Source organism: Euleptes europaea, chromosome 9 (assembly GCF_029931775.1).
Source record: "Euleptes europaea isolate rEulEur1 chromosome 9, rEulEur1.hap1, whole genome shotgun sequence".
NCBI classification, from domain to species: domain Eukaryota; kingdom Metazoa; phylum Chordata; class Lepidosauria; order Squamata; family Sphaerodactylidae; genus Euleptes; species Euleptes europaea.
The window spans coordinates 8448270-8461632 of NC_079320.1; the positions used below are offsets into that span (position 1 = coordinate 8448270).

The 13363-nt window shown below is 47.0% G+C and overlaps 1 protein-coding gene across 1 annotated transcript in view; it reads left to right on the top strand.

Annotated features, from left to right (window-relative positions):
- Positions 1-13363, top strand: part of ADAMTS3 (ADAM metallopeptidase with thrombospondin type 1 motif 3) — a 112494-nt gene that overhangs the window by 34937 nt on the left and 64194 nt on the right. Inside the window, exon 4 of the mRNA XM_056855776.1 lies at positions 5039-5195. Coding sequence (XP_056711754.1) covers positions 5039-5195 — 157 coding nt within the window. The remainder of the gene's footprint in view (positions 1-5038; positions 5196-13363) is intronic.

Below are 13363 nucleotides of genomic sequence, written 5' to 3' on the forward strand. Positions count from 1 at the left end.
TGAATCAATGTCCTCCAAAACGTCCGGTCTTTAACAGCCTTGCTCAGGTCTTGCAAACTGAGGGCCGTGGCTTCCTTTATAGAGTCAATCCATCTCTTGTTGGGTCTTCCTCTTTTCCTGCTGCCTTCCAGCATATCTCCGAGATACTGCTGGCTTGGTTCTGGATCACCACAATAAAACGAATATCGCAATAAAATGAGTCACAGATATTTCGGTTTCCCAGTGCATATAAAAGTTACGTTGACACTATACTGTAGTCTATTAAATGGGCAATAGCATTGTGCCTCAAAAAACGATGTCCGTGCCTTAATTGAAAATATTGCTAAAAATGTGACGCAAAAGAATCACTAAGTGAGCACATGGAAAAATAGCACCGATAGACTCGCTCGACACAGGGTTGCCACACACCTTCAATTTGTAAAAAAAAAAAGTGATATCTCACTTGAACTCGAGACGGATTACAAAACAGTGAATCAATACAAACGACAGGGTGGGACATTCACTGAACGACGCAATAGGAATTAGAGGTGTGGAACTATCCAGTGTGAAAAGAGAACCCTATGTTTTAGATTCAGGCATCCCGGCAAGACTCGGGAAGAAGTTGTTTTTGATGTACCACACGCTTCTGATTAAATATTAGCCCATTAACTCCAAAGGTGTGGGCAGTAAGGTAGGGTTTTGCCAATCTAAACGGAGGACTTTCTTTTCTTTTCTTTTTTTTTTGGAGATTTGATTGCATTTTTGTGTGCATTCGCAGGGCTTTTGCGTCACCATCCAGAGTTCGCCCAGCTCAAATGGCCTGACCCTTTTGGAACGGGCCTTTGGGTGCTGAGGCCAGGGATTTGGCAGAGCGCAGGAACAGCGTGCCGCTTTCCAAATGACTGCCCCTTAATTGTGTTCATGTGTGTGTGGTTAAGTTTGATGCTTTAGTCCCCGGAAAGGAAAAGCAGGGAGCATGTGCTTTGTGTTATGAGAACTGTTGAAAGGTAATGAACTTAAGGGCATTGTGGATTTAAAAAAAAAGGTTGAAAAAGTCCTATATACATTTCATGAAATGGGATCCAGCGACTATTGCTATTAAATATCCCCTCCTCTGCAGAGTAAAGGTCTCACACAGGCCTTTTATGCATGGCTATTTCCTTCGTGGTCACCCCTCTGACCACTTAGAATCATAGAATCATAGGGTTGGAAGGGACCACTAGGGTCATCTAGTCCAACCTCCTGCACTATGTAGGAAATTCACCCTCAGTGACCCATACTCCATGCCCAGAAGATGGCCAAGATGCCCTCCCTCTCATGAACTGCCTAAGGTCATAGAATCAGCATTGCTGATAAATGGCCATCTAGCCTCTGCTTGAAACACAGGCAGGATGGTGCTGCTGCACTTGTCTTGTTTGTGGCTTCCTAGAGGCACCTGGTTGGCCACTGTGTGAACAGACTGCTGGACTTGATGGGCCTTGGTCTGATGCAGCAGGGCCTTTCGTATGTTCTTAAAACCTCCAGGGAAGGAGAGCCTACCACCTCCCAAGGAAGCCTGTTCCATTGAGGAACTGCTCTAACTTAGAAAATTCTTCCTAATGTCTAAACGGAAATTCTTTTGATGTAATTTCAACCCAGTGGTTCTGGTCCGACCTTCTGGGGCAACAGAAAACCACTCGGCACCCTCCTCTCTATGACAGCCCTTCAGGTACTTGAAGATGGTTATCATATCCCCTCTCAGTCTTCTCTTCAGGCTAAACATACCCAGCTCCTTCAACCTTTCCTCATAGGACTTGGTCTCCTTGACTATTTTTATCACATATTTATTGGTGTGCATAGTCGTTATCCTGTTACTATGTATATATATTTTTATCTGCTGGTCTTGGACCGTATTAAAGTTATTGGTTGATTGATTGATTGACTTGGTCTCCAGACCCCTCACCATCTTTGTTGCCCTCCTCTGGACACATTCCAGCTTGTCTACATCTTTCTTAAATTGTGGTGCCCAAAACTGAACACAGTACTTCAGTTGAGGTCTAACCAGAGCAGAGTAAAGCGATACCATCACTTCGCGTGATCTGGACACTATACTTCTGTTGATGCAGCCCAAGACCGCATTTGCCTTTTTAGCTACCGCATCACACTGCTGACTCATGTTCACTGTTGGGTTTACCAAGACCCCAAGATCCTTTTCACACACACTACTGCTCAGACAAGTCTCCCCCATCCTATAATTATGCATTTGATTTTTCCTACCTAAATGCAGAACTTTCCATTTATCTTTGTTGAAATGCATTTTATTAGTTTTAGCCCAATTCTCCAGCCTGTCAAGATCATCCTGTTTCCTGGTTCTGTCTTCTACCATATTTGCGACCCCTCCCAATTTATTATCATCTTCAAATTTAATAAGCATCCCCTCTATTCTTTCATCCAAATTAGTTATGAAGATGTTGAACAACACAGGGCTCAGGACTTCAGGTCTTTGTTTGGATTATGCACGCTGTTTTCGACTGTAAGAGGTCACCTCGCTCTCGCCCTGAGTTTCTCCGTGTTTTGGCCGCGTTTTCGGGACCTGTTTTATTTTTGAAAACACGAGCAAAACGTGTGGAAACGCAGGGGGCGAGCGAGGTGACCTCTGACGGTCAGCAACAGCATGCATAATCAAAACAATGACCCGAAGTCATCGGAGGGGTAACCACAAAGGAAACAGCCATGCATAAAAGGCCACGGCCAGAGTTTTCGATCTTCTCTGTTTCTGTGTGGTCCCCTTCATTCCAGGAGCGTCCAGATCCCACTTTCTACTCAGGGTTCAGAAAGACAAGATGAAGGTCATGTTTCTCATGTTGTCCAACTTCTAGGCGGAGGAAGGTCATGTTTCTCATTTTGTCCAACTTCTAAGCTGGAAGTAACAGTATTGTGCTTGAAGTTTGCACGGGGGGGGGGGGTATTGCTCTCCCCTTTCTGCTTCCGCCCACCAACCATCAGCTGATTAGTGGGCAGCCCGGTTGATTGGCAGGCAATTGCACACGACAACCGGGCAGTTGGGAACCCTAGCCCTAGAGCCTCTGCTTGGCACACAGAAGGACCCAGGTTCAACCCTTGGCATCTCCATTTAAAAGTCCCAGGCAGTAGAAGATGTGAAAGCTCTCCACCTGAAACCCTGGAGAGCCCCTGCCAGTCTGAATAGACAATACTGACCTTGATGGACCAAGGATCGGATTCAGGATAAGGTAGCAGCATGGGTATTCATGCGTATGGCTTCTTTGGAATCCTTTCCCCTGCGAAACGGCAAAGCTTACAAATCATAAAATGACAGGAGAGAAACCCCTCGCTGCCCTCCCTGCGAGACCCGCCTGGAGATACATCCCCTTTGCTGCGGAATTAGGAAATCCATAATCCACCCGGCCACAGCTCTTGTTTTGGTGGGGGCTGGCGGAGGGACGTGTGATGTGGGCTCCGCCGCCTCTCCTTGGCTGCCGTTCCCCCCTCTAGTAAATCGGCCAGTGTTCGGCGCGGCTCCCAGCGGCTCCACTCCCAGCGCTTAAAAAAGCGAGGGGCAGGTAGCCGGTGACGCAGGTTTTGCCCAGTCATGGCACCGAACACACCTTAAACCAACAGAGAGGGTGAAAGGTAGCAGTGTCTGCTGCGCTCGGGAAGGTGTGTGTTTTGAAGGCCGGGCAGCGTCGCTCTTATGAAAGCACGTTTTCATGCCCGCTCTTTCAGAAGTCAGAGACTGCAGAGCTGTCTCTAGAAACTGCACAATCTCTCTCCAAGCCCCCCTCCGTGTGCACCTCCCTTCTGCCCGGTCTCGTGTGTTTCTCTTGGCAGGCCCGACGTGTCTGCTTGGCTGGTGCATCGATCTTAAACGGTTGGAGCACAGAACTCTTAAGCCTTTGCTGCGGGGCTCCTGTTTTGTGAGCGGCAAAACAGGGCTCCTTCTGCCACCTGCCTTTGTCCACAGCTCCGCCAGTGTGCCTATGTGTTTGTATGTGTGCCAAATACAGATACAAATGGGGAGGGACTTTGGCTCAGCGGTAGAGCATCTGCTTGGCCTGCAGGAGGTCCCAGGTTCAGTCCCCGGCATCTCCAGTTAAAGGGACTAGGCAGGTAGGTGATGTGAAAGACCTCTGCCTGAGACCCTGGAGAGCTGCTGCCGGTCCGAGTAGACAATACTGACTTTGATGGACCTTGATGGTCTGATTCAGTATAAGGCAGCTTCATGTGTTCAAGCTGTCTCTTAACGCTTCCTGTTACACAGAACCTTTAGATACGTAGCAGTAGAATCTGGATACAGGGCTCTCTTTTGCTGTGCAAAGCATGAGTTCATGCTTAGTTTGAAATCATGTTTTCTTAGGGGAGAACAAGCACTTAAAACAGTAGAAGGCAGCATGATGTGTTCACACTTGGGCAGATGGGGGTGGGCTGGAAGGAAGGCATGAGAGCAGGTCCTGGTGGTAGTCAGAGGAGGAGACAGAGCTCCTGGATACTGTCTGCCTGGGATCTCCCAAAACCTGGAACCGCCCCTGACTAGCAAAGCAAAGAAAACCGATACTAATTCACGCTGCTGCCCAGACACAAACTTTGGTTTACAACTTCTGTCATTACTACTGCTTTAAAATAAAATAGAAGAAGAGTTGGTTTTTATATGCTGACTTTCTCTACCACTTAAGGGAGAATCAACCCATCTTACATTCACCTTCCCTTCCCCTCCCCACAACAGACACCCTGTGAGGTAGGTGAGGCTGAGAGAGCTCTAAGGGATCTGTGACTTGCTCAAGGTCACCCAGATGGCTTTATGTGTAGGAGTGGGGAAACCAACTCGGTTCACCAGATGAGCCTCCGCTTCTCATGTGGAAGAGGGGAATCAAACCCGGTTCTCCAGATTAGAGTCCACTGCTCCAAACCACTGCTCTTAACCACTACATCACATTGGCTCTCGATAAATAGATAATTAGGACATTCACTACTTAAAGGTGCCAGTAGGAATTTGTTGTGATACTGAGTCTGTAAGATGGATTCATCACATTCTTGTGGCTTTCCTCTTTTCTTCCCTCACCAGGCTGGAATGATTAGGACGGATGAAGATGAGTATTTCATTGAACCATTGGAGAAAGGGAAGCAGGCGGAAGAAGAAAGCGGAAGGGTTCATGTCGTCTACCGGAGGTCAGCAATTGCGCAAAATCCAACAGACGTTCTTCCAGACTTCCAAAGTGAAGGTAGAGCTCAAGTTTTTATCTTTCTTTGAAGTTATCGCCAGAGATTATTTTAGCTACGTTGGCTGGCACTTCTAGAGTTTTCTTTCCAACATGAGAATTCCATTTGCGGTACTTGTCCCCAAAACGAGGATTTCTTTTCTATGCCAGAGAGACCGTTCTGTCTGTGTTGCAAAGATGGTGCATCGATTGTGCGAATAAATAGTCTTCGGGGACTGGTTGTGCCGTGCAATGTAACCCGATTCTTGAGCTGGATTCAGGCAGGATGGAGTCCTATAAGCAGAGATGATACTACCAAATTAATTTGTTAAGCCAAAATCTTTCGTGGAATTAAATATTACTGAAAGATGATGAAAGGGGTGGAAAGTCACATAAAAGATTGATTATTTGGGGTATGGTAGTTTAGAAGAAGAGTTGGTTTTTATACCCCAATTTTCTCTACCTTTGAGGAATCTCAAATCGCCTTACAGTCACCTTCCTTCCCCCTCCCCACAACAGATACCTTGTGCAGTAGGTGGGACTGAGAGAGTTTGGAGAGAAGTGTGACTAGCTCAAGTCAGAGGTCGCCTTGCTCTCCCTGCTCGTTTCTGCACGCTTTGCCCATGTTTTCAGGGACCCGTTTTATCACAAATTTGCAAACGCGGGCAAATCACAGGGAAGCGCAGGGGGGGAGCGAGGCGGCCTCTGACGGTCAGAAATGGCACGCATAATCAAAAGAAAGACCCAAAGTTGTCGGAGGGGTGACTGCCAGGGAAACAGCCATGCATAAAAGGCCTAGGACTTTTGAAAGTGTATGATCGGGGATGGAACAAGTAGCGCAAGAGACCCCAAAGTACATTTGTATGCCTTGGTGCTTGTCTGTACTTGAAGAATGCAATGTGTGCAAGAAACCCCATTGGCCTACTTTCCGCTTGGGAGCTGATATGACATTCTATATTCGATTTTCGTTTCTAAGTCACAGAGGGGGGAAAACACATGGCGGAGCTGTCTGAGTTTTTAGGTTGCTGACTTGTACGGACTTGTAGTTGTTTCAGAGTAATTGGTTCGGTCTGGATATATTGGGGTGTAAGCAGAATGTGGTCGGTCCATCTTAAGATAATTATTGCTGATTCTGACCTGCAAGATCTCCTTTCCTCCCCCTTTTCAAAATGATGTTATTTTTATCCTTTATGAATGTTTGAGAAGCCAAGTGGTTCGTGGACAAGCAGAGAATTCTCTCAAATGTAGCTGGGAGCTCTCAGCGTCCATTCAAGTTGTGGCAGAGAAGGCAGCACATATTATTTTGCTCCCCGTATTCCGTAGAGAGGAGCCCCAGCATATGAGTTCCCAAAGAACAGGAGGGGTAGGGCTAAAATAGACCCCTAGAGATAGTCACAATGGTGATATGCAGGGAAATCATAAATCTGAGGTGAACGTCTTGCCTGCCATCCAGACTCAAAAATGGTTCCAGTAAGAGGTGGAGCCCTATGGCGCAGAGTAGTAAGCGGCAGTACTGCAGTCAAAGCTCTGCTCAGGACCTGAGTTCGATCCCAACAGAAGTCGGTTTCAGGTCGCCGGCTCAAGGTTGACTCAGCCTTCCATCCTTCCGAGGTCGGTCAAATGAGCACCCAGCTCGCTGGGCGTAAAGTGCAGACGACTGGGGAAGGCAATGGCAAACCATCCCGTCAACACAGTCTGCCTAATAAGCTTTGGGATGTGACGTCACCCCACGGGTCAGTAATGACTTGGTGCTTGCACTGGGGTCTACCTTTGCTTTTAAGAGGTGGTGTATTCAAAACACAAACCTGCCAATGTAGGGTTGAATCCGCTGAGAGAGTTCATGGAAGGTTTTGGCAGAGCAGATTGCTTTCCCCTTTCCCAAGTAACCTATTGCTTGTCGTGGGAGAGCTTCTCAGGCCAAACACACCACAGAGCAAAGGGCTGCGACGATGAAGGGAAAACAGGTAAAATAGCCTCCATCTCCTTCTTCTGTTGCTGCAGTGGGGGAAAAGAGTTAAGTTTTACCGAATTCCAGTTCATTGCAGTAGCAGTCTAATTTTGCCTACAGCTTTCCAAGAAAATACTCTTCGTTTTGCTTCATTCGTCATCTCTGCAGCCTTTTGGTAGGAGATTTAACTGCTTCTTCAGTATTCCAAATACCATCAAATATGGCAAATATTCAGAGCTCTACGGGATTGTTGATCTGGGCAAGTAGGGGTGGAGGCCCTACTTAAAAAAAATATAGGACTAATCTTTTTTTTTTTTTTTTAAAGAAATCAAATATCCATTGAAACAAGTAGCAATTAGGAAAGTGAATATTGCTCCAAAAGAAGCCCCAGTTTGGAAGCACTGCAAAGTGCCCGTGATGGCTGACTACGCAGGGGTTAGGATTTTGTCTCCATGATAACATGGATACATTTTGTACATGCCAGAGAAGGAGCATAAAAAGGACAATCTGTTTTTAAGGCAATCTGTGATATTTGTGCCATTCTAGAGGAGCAAAATACAAGACAGCCAGATGGTTAATGTCCAGTGCCAATCCAAGCTTGAGTGATACTGGAATGAGTTTGGCACATTCATCTCTCCCCCCCACCCTGCCCCAGTTTCCTCTGCCCTTCTTGATGATGAAGTAGAAGAGTTGGTTTTTATATGTTGACTTTCTCTACCACTTAAGGGAGAATCACACCGGCTTACAATCATCTTCTCTTCCCCTCACCACTACAGACACCCTGTGAGGTAGGTAGGGCTGAGAGAACTGTGACTAGCCCAAGGTCACCCAGCTGGCTTCATGTGTAGGAGTGGGGAGACAAATCCAGTTCTCCAGATTAGCCTCCGCTGCTCATGTGGAGGAGTGGGGAACCAAACCCGGTTCTCCAGATTAGAGTCCACTGCTCCAAACCACCGCTCTTAACCACACTGATAGTCCCTCTTGGCCACCGGCAGGAGGTTTTTGGGGTGGAGCCTGCAGAGGGCAGGGTTTAGGGAGGGGAGGGACTTCAATGCCATAGAGTCCAGTTGCCAAGGAAGCCATTATCTCCAGGTGAACTGATATCTATCGGCTGGAGATCAGTTGTAATAGCAGGAGATCTCCAGCTAGTACCTGGAGGTTGGCAACCCTATCAATATATCTAATTCTAAACACGGCCAAATCTGTGAATACTGAAATCCAGAAATTGGAACCACAAATAGACAAGGCCGATCTTTCTACAAATCTGAAAAAAGCCCCAGGCTTTCAGGAAAACCTGAAATCTAAAAGAGGAAATTATATTGGGGTGGTGGTGGAAAGCATGGGAGGGTGAGGTTGTAGTGATTACCAGGAGACGGGAAAGAGGAAATAGTGTGGGGAAGGGGATACGGGGGGAACTTAAGTCACCCCCGCAAGTCCTTGTGGGCTCCCTACTGTGCAGCCAAGTGGCGGGAACCGCATGAAGTTTTCCTAGGAAGTCAAATAAAGGTAGATTCACTGGTGGGTGGGAAGGAGAGAAGGAAATAGGAAAAAGAGAGGTGCTGGGGCTTTTAGGAAAGGAAATGGGGGGAAGGGAAAATGAGATGCGCCCCGTGCAAGTCCTTGAGCAGGGGTTTCAAACATACGGCCTGGGGGCTGGATGGGGCCCCTTGAGATCTCTTATCCAGCCCGCGCGCCAGCCAAGGGAGCCACCACCACTCCACTCTCGATCTGGGCCGGCGAGGCATGGCCCGGCTTGACCAAGTGACGTTTAATTTTAATTTTTTAGAGAGATTTCGTGCTCCCACCAAAGGGCTGCAAATTGAAGCAGACGCTGTCAAGAGCACGAAATCTCTCTAAAAAATTAAAATTAAAAATAGCAAAACAGAACTGAAGATGTTCAGTCAATCCTACTTGTTCAATCATGACTTTATTTGGCTGAGTCCAGATACTCCCTCTTTTGGAGGCGGATGAAGCTCTCGTAAGTGAAAGCGCCTCAACTACCCGGGAAAGCGTTCCCTCCATCTCGTTGTGTCGCCTTGCTCGTAATCGGTAGTGGCAAGATCGTGGTTTCCACCTGCTCCAGTCCCTGACTTGCTTTTCGTTCCTCTTTGGAGACTGCCATTGAGCTTTGTGCTGTATTTGCTACCCTTCTGTACAGCTTCATATCTTTGTATCTAGTTGCACAACATTTTATACACTTGCTTGTACTCGTTAACTTTGAATATAGCTTTTGATAATTGAGTCGACCCTGTTTGGTTTGGTTTGACAGCACCTGGAGGTTGGCAACCCTATGCCTGGCCCTCGTAACAAATGAGTTTGACACCCCTGTCTTATAAGGTCTCCCGCTTGTGTGTTCATAAACACATGCAATTTACAATTTCTGTATTACGATTAAAAAATTCTAACCCCAAACATATTGCTACAGGGTTTGAGATCTGAGACCTGGCCCCGTTCTTCTTCTCACCTAACTTGAATGGCCAACGGCCAAAAAAAAAAAAGCTTAATAATCCTAGAAGCCCTCCAAGAAAAAGCAGATGATGGAGAACTGTGATTCCCCCAGAACCAGAGATTGGCTTTCTTTTTGAAAGACAATTTGGGCTTTTCATTGGCCAGCCCAGCCCCGTTGAGGGCCAGAAAACCATGCAAGCTTCGACCTGGCACAAGAACCCCGAGGAAGGAACGCTGTCCGAGGAGAAACTGCTTCCCCGACGTGTCTGCCCAGCGCCGCACGTAAGGGAACAAGAGTCCTCGAGGGAAATTTCCTTCCCTGCAGGCTGGGAGCCAGACCTGAAGTAACTGGGCAGCCCTGTCTCATAAATAAATAAGGACCGGCCCCAAATAAACAGGGCCAGTGAGTCATTCTCAGCGAGCCTAGTGGCTTCAGGCCAAGTTTATCGGGAACAAAATTGGGAGAGTGCGCCTCTCGTGCGCGGATGCGCTCTCGTGCATACATGCACACTCTCTCACGTCTGCGCACTGCTCGACGGGGGAAATTTCAGGGTCCGAATTGGGGGGTGGTGGGGAACCACCCGAGTAAAATCGGGAGCCAAGTTAGGGAACCGAACCAGGCAGTCGCCGAATGAAATGGGAGCGGAGGTTCTCGCCAGAGGTCACGCTGGGTTGCTGCGTTCTTGGAAGTGGCCGCAGGTATTTGCCTAGAAAGTTTCAGAGAAAGAGAAGAGCTGATAGCAGCCAAGTTAAGGCGGCCCGTCCTTTCGGGTGTGCTTAACGTTAGCTCAGCCCTGCAAATAGAACCGCTTAAAGCAGTGGTTCCCAACCTTTTTTTGACCAGGGACCACTAGGACTTTTTTGTTCGGTGCAGGGACCCCAAGGTTCAAAATAAAAATTCAGAGAATTTGAAAATAAACTTTAATCATAACTGTTAGTTAAACGTTAAACTTAGACTAATATTTGAATATATATTTTTATAATAGAAATCTTTTAATGGAAAATATTAATTTATTATGGGTTTATAACTTTATTTTGCGGACCTTAATTTAGTTTTCCCGGACACCTGGGGGTCCATGGACCCCCGGTTGGGAACCAGTGGCTTAAAGTTTCTAGACCGTATTTTTTCTTACTAGCCTGCCTACCCGCGCAAACTAAGGAACGGCGGCTGTACCACGTCCCTTTCTCAGACTCCTCTGCCGGTTCTCTTTTCTGATTCGCCTAAGGCGAGAAGGTAGGGTTGCCAGCTCCGGGATGGGAAATACCAGGAGATTTTGGGGGCAGAGCCTGAGGAGGATGGGGTTTGGAGAGGGAAGGGACTTCAGTGCCGTAGAGCCCAATTGCCAAAGCAAGCATTTTTTTCCAGGGGAACTGATCTCTGTTGGCTGGAGATCAGTTCTAATAGCAGGAGATCTCCAGCCGCTACCTGGATAATTTTTTCTCCAGGCCAGCCCTGGAGGTTGGGAACTAATTTTTTTACTCCTCAGGTTCATCCAGCACGGTAGTACCTACAGAACTTGCAACTGATATTTAAACTTGATTAAGATTATAATAAGTTGTTTTTGCTAAACCTCCATCTGGAGGTTGGCAACCTTAGTTGCCAGGTCCCTCTTTGCCACCAGCGGGAGGTTTTTGGGGTGGAACCTGAGAAGGCTGGGGGCTGGGGAGGGAAGGGACTTCAATGCCATAGAGTCCAATTGCCAAAGCAGCCATTTTCTCCAGGGGAACTGATCTCTGTCACCTGGAGATAAGTTGCAATGAAAAATTGCTTCGTTGGGGGGCTGGGGGGGAGGGGAGAGAACGTTATACTTTGAATTAGATGAAGGCAATTTAATTTCAGCACAGCAGTGTACTGATTCCTTCAGCTGTACAAAAGGGCAGTGTTTTGGTAAGCATAATCAGATAAAAAGTCTAACAGTCCATATTGAGTACCCTTAAATTGATCGTGGTGTCTTTGCAGTTTGCAGTCACGTTTTCCTGGCTGCTGGACTTTAGGGCAATCGATGAGAGATGTCTGGTTGTCTTTAGCAGACCGTGCACACCTTGAGAGTCGCTGTTTCTTCTTTTTATTTATTTTGAAGGACACTGAGAATCTCATGATGCATTATATAATGACAAACTCATGCAGGCAGCTGGATTTACACGTAGCAGGGAGCGCTCTCCCTGGGGTATATATGTGCTTTTCTTGGGTGCATACATTACATTTAGGTTGACAACTCTGGGTTGGGAAATTCATGGAGATTTAGGGGTGGAGCCTGGGGAGGGTATGGTTTGAGGAGAGGAGGGACCTCAGTGGAGTATAATGTCATAGAGTCCACCTTCCAAAGTATCCATTTTTTTCCAGGAGACCTAATCTCTGTAGTCTGCAGGTCAGTTGTAATTCTGGGAGATCTCCAGGCCCCACCTGGAGGTTGGCAACCTTAATTACATTGTATGTGTACATATAAAACACATGTGTGTGTGTGTTTTTGTGTGTGTGTTTTGAAAAAAGGAAATCTCCAAATGGCCTGGCAGAGTCCCATTTTCCCTTTTAATTTGGCATGATGATGCCGGAGAAGTTATTTTTTTCCATTTCCAAGAATTTGAGAGCCACCATGGTATTGTGGTTAAGAGCGGTGGTTTGGAGCGGTGGAGTCTGATCTGGAGAACCGGGTTTGATTCCCCACTCCTCCACATGAGTGGCGGAGGCTAATCTGGTGAACTGGATTTGTTTCCCCACTCCTACACATGAGGCCAGCTAGTTGACCTTGGGCTAGTCACAGCTTTCTCAACCCCACCTACCTCACAGGATGTCTGTTGTGGGGAGTGAAGGGAAGGTGATTGTAAGCCTGTTTGATTCTTCCTTAAGTGATAGAGAAAGTCGGCATATAAAAACCAACTACTCTTCTTCTTGTATTGTGTGTGCAGATGTGCATTTTATACAAGTACATGCGCTGTCTATTCTGCAAGCATAGTAAGGGTTGTCATTACAGTAAGGGTTGCATTAAGCTGTAAGAAGCTTAATGGGATGTTATTTACTTATCTATGCATTAAGCATTTATACCCCCCGAAAGAGTGTGACAGGCTCAAGGTCACTCAGCGAACTTCCATGGCAGAATGGGGATTCGAACCTGGGTCTCCCATATCCTAGTCCAACACTCTAAGCACTACACCACCCTGACTCTGTTTACCATGCAATGTGATTCACCTCCATGTAGGGTTGCCAGCTCTAGGTTAGTAATTACCTGGAGATTTTGGGGGGTGGAGCCTGAGGAGGGCGGGGTTTGGAGAGGGGCAGGGCTTCAATGCCATAGAGTCCAATTGCCCAAGAGGCCATTTTCTCCAGGGGAACTGATCTCTTTCACCTGGAGATCAGTTGTAATAGCAGGAGTCCTCCAGCCACCACCTCGAGGTTGGCAACCCTACCTCCATGCCATGAAAAGCTTGGGCTGCCCATTTCTACCCAGCAAGCCTCTTTTGAAGGGGCAGGGTATTTTTCTCCAGGCCTGTTGGCAACCCCAACGTCCTGTGCGTTGTGGAAGTATTTTGAAACCCGCATGTGTGAATTTGGCGAGTGAGGTCCCCAGGTCATGTATCACATCACATTAATAACAATTTAACAAGGAATAATTTAATAAGGAATAAGCATTTCAGGCCGAATCTAGACAGGACACGGCTCATACACAGCTCATGCCAAAATCAGCAGATCCTTGTTGCATTTTTCCCTTTTCTTCCTTCCACCACATCTGGTTCCCCAAACGGTTCGATGTGAGTAAGCCATAAAAGTTTATTGCTTGTGGCCAAAGGTCATCCCAAT